At 41.5% G+C, this 7496-nt stretch overlaps 1 protein-coding gene across 2 annotated transcripts in view; it reads left to right on the forward strand.

The window, feature by feature from the left end:
* The window catches only part of slc6a17 (solute carrier family 6 member 17), a 34863-nt gene extending 30275 nt beyond the window's left edge, over nt 1-4588 (forward strand). For both annotated transcript variants that reach the window (XM_027288737.1, XM_019259315.2), the window contains one exon: nt 56-4588. In XM_027288737.1, coding sequence (XP_027144538.1) covers nt 56-418 — 363 coding nt within the window. In that variant the 3' untranslated portion in view covers nt 419-4588. The remainder of the gene's footprint in view (nt 1-55) is intronic.
* Nucleotides 4589-7496: the final 2908 nt, after the last annotated feature.

The raw sequence follows: 7496 nt of genomic DNA on the forward strand, positions 1-7496 counted from the left end.
TTTTATACATCTTTGTTGTCTTCATCATCTTACGTCTGCTCTCTTTCTTTGCCAGGGTGCAGAGCGTTTCCATAGCTACCCTCCCTGGGCTTTAGCCATGGCCTATGCCCTCATCGTGGTGGCCATGTTGCCTTTACCCATAGTCTACATCGTCCGACACTTCAACCTGATCTCAGACGGCTCCAACAAGCTGTCCGTCTCCTACCGTAAAGGCATGATGAAGGACATCTCCAACCTCGAAGAGCAGGATGAGCAGCGCTTCATCCTCGGTAAGAACCCCAGCGAGACTCCTTCCCCGATGCCTGCCCACCGTGCTTACTTAGGCCCGGGTGGCACCCAGGAAATGACCAACACCAACTATGGCACCAGCACCAAGACAGGCTACCAGAACATCGGCTCGCCTGAGTCTGAACTATGATCCACTGAGCTCATAGATCCTCTCGTCCATTAATCCCCGGCCCTGCTTGGAGAGAGGGAAACAGAGGAAGAAAAAGAGGAAGAGAGGAAGGTCAAGAGAGAAAATCCACTGCCGGTTGTTGCAGCGTTCATCACACCTTAACCCCCAGAGCTGAATCCCTCTATCCCCCTTTTTCTGCTCCATCGCTCCTCGCCTGTGGTTCTTCCCCACCGTAGGATCTGTGCTGCTAACTGCCTGTCAATCCCAGATGTAATGACGGGATCGTGGAGTGTGAGTCCCACCAGATATGATGACCTTTTTCCATCTGTCAACGTATTACAGGGGCAGAGAGAGGGGGACAGAGTCAGGAACAGAGGGAGGAATGAGGCTTAGAAAGGCTCAATGAGGGCTCAGATACAGGCTTTGTTTTGTAATAAGTTCTGGCCAAGGTTAAGGTGTGTGCAACGCTAAAATGCTTTAGATTGTACTGAACTCTAATCCCATGTGTTCATCCGTTTGAAGAAGGTTATTTTTGAGACAGTTTGATGTTCCTAGATTTGGGAGATCATCATCTTATTCTGGTTCAGCTGCAGAGGATTGTTATTTGTGGGGATAGGATGGAAGGAGACTCAAAGAAAACAAACATTTTGCCCTGGCCTGTATCTCCATACAAGAACATTTCTTTCTCTAGAGAATAAAATGATCACAAATACATCCATAACAGTATGTAAAAAGTGATTCTGATAGTGTGAACAGTGTTACAAGCACATTACATCTTTAAGTTTATTGTGCCTATCATGCATCAGCAATAATAACCAGTCAAAGTAGGGTCCTCGTAAAACCGCAGATCTCCTTCTATGCCTACTTTCCCCACTAATGTAGAATACTGTACATATGTGTTGTGCAATAGTCTTGAGTCATCGTAAATTGTGTACATACACCTCAGTAGTGCAAAACAAGGGGAAACTTTTCACATCTTCATTTCGTCTCCGCGAACACCGAAGCACAGACGCCCGCTATCGTTAGAGCATCTCTGAGCCTTAACACAGAGCAGCACTTTTCTTTGAAACAACCTTGACAAACAAGGCTCTGGAGTTAGTGCCAGCAGCGTTGCGCACATCATCTCTGTGCTGTTGCAGACGCAGCTGGCCTAGACAAAGCTTTTCCATTTTAATCAATCACTTCAATCAAGCGTTTCCATTTTAATCAATGCCTTTAGAAGGGCAGAGGTGGCAGTGTGCGCAACTGTGTGCGCGTCAGTGTGTTGTCTGCCACTGAATGAGAGCTCCCGGTGACCCTGCCTCTTTAAAAATAGCTGCGTTACCCAGGGGAAGCCGTGGCAACGCACCATAGATACAGATTCTCTTCTGATGTGGAGGAGGAAGAGGAGAGCGGACACCTTGCTTTGTCTGCTCCACCTGCACGGCTGTTTGCTCAGCAATACAGAGATGAGACATTTTACTGTCCTGCAAGAATATATCTCTAATATTGTGACAGTGCAGTGAAAAAGAGGTTCACAGCCATGTGGATTTATCTCACTTCCTCCCTAAAATAATGATTTTTGGGTTTAATTATACATTCCTCAAATTGTGACATCATTTCATAAGCACTATAAATCTACACTTTGATGTCTTTTTGTGAAAACTAAAGCCCTTCTTTATTTTTTAATGTATAATGTATGTTTCGGGGTATAATGTGCGAAATGTACTGTGATATAAATGTTTGGAATAAGTGGTAATACTCAGATTTCACCACTGGGTGTCTCTGCTGGCCAGCAGAAGAGCCGACAACAGGTTATCTCTGTCTCGTAGCCCCTCCCTGAGACAACACCAATACTTGACACTGAACAGATGTAGTGTGAAGCACAGTCAGTCACATTGTTTGGTGCCTGAACAGCATCTCTGTTGTCTGTTTGCCTTATGCTTTTGTCATTTGGTTTTCTTGATTATGTAGTGAATGTGTCTATAGTTCGGACCAATGTCTTGTCTCATTCACTCGAGCACTTTAATTAGTAAAGACCCTGGAGTTGTTTGTTGAGTACAGATTTGACAAAAACCTTTATACACATCAATCACAAGAATGCTGTCAGAGAATATTATTATTAGTTATCAATATGTATATATATATATACAGAGAGAGAGGGGGCTGAAGGGCTGAAAAGGCATCTAGTTTCTTGTGTGTTAGTATGCAAGATCTTCTAAATTTGAGTATTTTAACAAGTTATATCTGGCATCTTATGACGTTCAAAGCATGTGGATACGCTGCACTCTGCTTCCATGCCATTGGCTCTCACTGCTAGATCCTCCCTGTTGTATGTGATGTTAGCGCTTACCATGTCGAGGCTGCTGTGGTCATGTGGCCTCTTGCATCTGCTCAGGTTTCAGGCTCCAGTACCTAGTGCTTAGTAGTGCCTACAATAGCTTTGATATATTGTGCGGTATGTACTTTTGTATTGAAGTTATGAATAGATTCCGTACTTTTTGACCATAAACCCCTTTATTTAATCTATTTTTTTGCCTGTCTCTCATAGGTTTTTATGTTCTTTAACACTGTTTATGTAAACAAAAAGGGAGGGAAGGGCAGTAATATGCCGATGTTAAACAAAGAGATCTTTTCACACTGGTCTCCTCCTACATCACAGGAAAAGAGGTGGCTCAAAGAATATGTAAACATGCTCTTAACGTCTTTAAAACACCAGACTATAACCTGTTATACCTGTTATCTAAAATTTTGCATGCAAGAAACCAGATTTTTTCTGCCAGTTGGCTTGTGACACAAATGGCACATACCCTCAGGTGGAGGCACTCACCTGTACTCACCTGCAGCTTTGATCTAGTGTTACAGTAAAGCACATCTAGGGAAGCACAGCAAAGTGAGCACAAAGGAGTTTCATGTCTCAGCAAGAAATCAATCTCACCAGTCAATGAGATAAAAAAAATACTGTGAGTCTGTGTGGGTGAACTGGATGATGAAACTCGTAGATTATTATAGTTTGTGGTCCGATCCCTGTATCCTTCACGCCGTGGAAGATAGGGCTGCACACTGAAATGCACTGCCATCTTCACACTGTAGCTACAAAAGGATCTGCACAATAAATAGGTGAGGTGTGTGAGAGGTGACAAACCTGAGGTGGAGGATCTTGCACACAGAGAGCACAATCAAAACACATGAGATAATATAGTCTTTCAAAAACAGCATCCTCATGTTTGAACTCAATACATGTTGCACAAAATCACTTCTTTACTCCGGACGCAGCAGGTCTTGCCTCTGACATTTAAAAAACACCTCCCAGCACTATTGAAATTCTCTGCACAGTGTAAAAACGTCTTCTCATATTCGTTCAAATTTGCTCAGTAAGAAGATGTTGGCACTTAATATTGATATTTGACATCTATTATTGAGAAAAACTCCAACTCCAGGGTCGCTTTGTCTTGTCCATGTGTCAGCTGTGTTGCATTATGTACTACAAAGCAACTCCTAGAGGTTATCTCAGTCAAATAAGTGAGATTAACTCAACAAAAGTAAAGTAATAGTGTATTTATTTGACTGTGCAAATAGTCTTTATGTGACCAAACCCATAGTTATATTTATAGTATTTAAGACAATGTATTTAACCTGTACATATTGATAGACATTCTGATAAAATCACACTGAGTATCTATAGTAAGAGTGTATACTTGAGCTGTAAATAATAATTGTATATTTTGAGATATTTTTTGATTTTTGTACTGTAGGTAAAGTTACTTTGGTGTCTGTTGGTTTCTAGTGTTAGTGTGTGGTTGTTCTCAATCGAAATAGCTGAGCGGCTGTGACTCTGTGTGTGTGTATTTGAGTGTATGTTTGAGTGTGTGTATGTGTGAAGTAAAAGTATATGTAGATCTTTGGTGTTTAAATGTGTGTGTGTTTTTTCTTTCTTCCTCTCTCAGTGTTGTGTGCTGCTGATCTAATCCAGTAGATTAAATCCTGTTGTTACAGTGAACTGGGAACTGGGAGTGGTCTCGGGTCACTGTAAGCAATCTCTTCTGTGTTTCTCACTGGAACTGCTGGAAGTGGCTCCCAGCACAAAACTGGCAACACAATCAAAAGGAAATGTTTGACTGTAACAATGAGCAGAACCTTTAAGAAAGTGTTGAACTGTACAAACATGATGGAGCACACAGGAAATTAAAATAACCACTTTTATTGAACAGACCATGTTGTGTGTCTCATTTATTCTGATTGATGTGATAGATACTGACATGACTTTACTGTTTGTGATCTATAGTCGCAAGAAAGCATTGACTCTGACACTGCATTGTTGCATCACATGTGATGAATAAAAGAAAAATGACATCTAACATCTTGGATTTGTGATGCTGTTTGGTCTGGTGATGGCACAAAAAGTGAATTAAATTAAATATCTCACCATGAGTCTTTACACATGGGATGTTTTGACTAATCAAATTGTGTGTGTTTTAATATAACAAAAAAATATAACAAATATTTGGTATAATTATACATTTGGTATAATGCCTCCAAAATGTTTAATAATGAATTTTTGTATAGTTATTACAATTATTGGCTGAATGTGTTTCATGACTACCACCCTATGTAAAGAAGAGGAATGTGACAATATGATTGTGTATGAAAGAGACAGAAATGATACTGTGAAGTGTTGGTTCTTGTAATAAACAGTGAAGGAAGAAGTGCTATTTTTTTAGATTATTTTTGGACTTTTGAAGCTTTATATGACATAGTGACAGCATGGTAAGGAGAGAGTGGGGATGACATCCAGCAAAGGGCCACAGGTCAGAATCTAACCCTGGGCCGCTGCAGCAAGGCCTAAGCCTTCGTACATGGGGCACTAGCTCAACCAGGACACCACAAAAGTGCTTTTTTTTTTCTTATATGAAGTTCGCGATACCATAATTCAAAACAGTACTGCATTCAGAAATCTTACTCAAGTAAAAATGAAATTATGAAATTAAAAATGTGATGGTTTTTGAATGGTTGAGAAAATGATTTAATCCTTTCTGTTGAAAATGTGTCATTGAGCTCCAGTAAAAGAGCTCATTTAGTTTCATTTAGATTTCATCATCTCGTGCTGAATGCAACTGAATCTGCAACTATTAACTATTAATTACTATTATGAGATGATTTGATCTGTTATGCTGTGTTGGCAAAGAAGAACATTTGTTGTTGTTTCAGTGCACTCTCAGCCCTCACAGCTCCTTCTGACTCTCTGGAGTACTTTACTAATGCTGCTTCTTTTTAACATCTTCCCACAGCCAAACTGCCTAAATGGCTTGTTTCATTTCCTTTCCAGACAGCTGGTCAGAAATGGACCCAGCAGTTTTGTCGGCTAGCCCACAATGGTCTGCATCATGTCCAGTGTAGACTACCACAGCACCACAAGCTAAACTGCAGTGTGTGCACATCCAGGCTCAGCCAGCTCTGATACAGCAGCACTGACATAAGTTGGGCTGTTGGCCAGAGTAAAGGCTGCACACGCTCATGCATCCATTGCATCGCAGACGTATTATGCACTGTCGACAGGGACACATCATCTGCCCTTTGAGCTGTGAGGTCCATCACCTGCTGGCTTTTTAGAGCGGCTCACAGTGGCTCATAGTTTATTCAAGTGCAGTCATCATACATCAGGGTCACACAAGAGACACATCTGCACAACTCCTGTTGTTTTCATGTACTTGAGTTTGAAAAATGACAGAGATGAGTATTCCAGTCTAAATGTAGCTTCTCTTCTACTGAGTGGTGGCTTTAATAAAATGCTTCTCCACTCCCACAGGCCATCTTGGAGTCTATAGAGTGACGTTGCTTTAATTGATATTGGACTACATGTACTCAGAGTCCCAATAAAGCACAGACCGATGCTGCTGCTGCCACTGTTGTGTTGGTTTTGGCCACACAGATTGTGTGCGTAAATGTCAAGCTATTTGTCTCCCAGGCTGCGTCACACTTCCTCTCGGCTGTCCGGTGCACTTTGAAGAACATCTCACTATTCTGTATCCTGTAAACAAATCATTTCCCACCACAGTGTAACACATGATGTGTTACACAAATAGCTGAGGTGACTTGATAATACACAGACTAGAGTGTATATGTGCACATATTAATGGGAATTCCACCTGCAGGATCTTTTAGATGTTTATCTAAAAAACAGCACAAACAGCCAACAGGCCACTTCCCATTTTCCCACTGCCCCGCCACCTGATCCAGGAAAAGACTGTGTCGGTGGACATTTTTCACACTTTGAGCGGCATTTTCCTGGCAGATCAGGACTGCGTGGGCAGAGATCCATCAGTCTTATTTTCACATGGCTCTTTCAGCTGCTGTCAGCTTCCACAGCAGAGGCCAGATGGTCCTCCGTGAGGCCTACTCAGAGGACTAACCCGACAGCCGCAACAGCTCATTACTGTTTGACCAACTAGTCTCACTGCAAACAACGCTGAGCTTTAGCAGCATTCTCAGTGAAGGAGGCCACATGTTGCTCAGTAGAAAGAAAGAATGTGGAATGGATGGTGTTTTTTTTTCTTACTTATATCTGATTAATGTGACCTTAAGAGACATCTAAGCCAAATATGTTTTTAGCATTGCAGGCAGCTTGGCGAGATGTGCACAGAAAAAAATGTTTGAATCCTTTGACTGTGTTCAGCAGTGGATAAAAAACTACACAATGTTGCTTTATAAAGTCTAACTAAATAAAAGAAAAACACTGAGCACATTTGGAGATTTCTGCCACCAAAGATGGGAGAAAACCCCTTTCAGAAGCAGGATTAAAACAAGTTATTAAACCTTGGGGTTATACTATAAGTAGGTGAAGTGGTGAGGGATATAGATAGCAGTCATAATCAGCTGGAAGACTATTCAGACACAGAGAAACAGGTAGAGCAGGTCACAAGAGGCAGCTGTTTCCGCTCCATTTGTTTTTTCCTGTTGGATGAGCAACAAGTTGTGTGCGAGACTTCATGCACTGCTGTGAGAGCCTCAGAGGTCAATTAACTGACGTAGAGTGAAGGGAAGTAGGAAGCAATGAGACGACTTTAAGAAACACCCAAATTTATTTTGGAACATTTGTTTTTTCTTAAATATATTCAGACAC

Source organism: Larimichthys crocea, chromosome XV, assembly GCF_000972845.2.
Source record: "Larimichthys crocea isolate SSNF chromosome XV, L_crocea_2.0, whole genome shotgun sequence".
Taxonomy (NCBI): Eukaryota; Metazoa; Chordata; class Actinopteri; family Sciaenidae; genus Larimichthys; species Larimichthys crocea.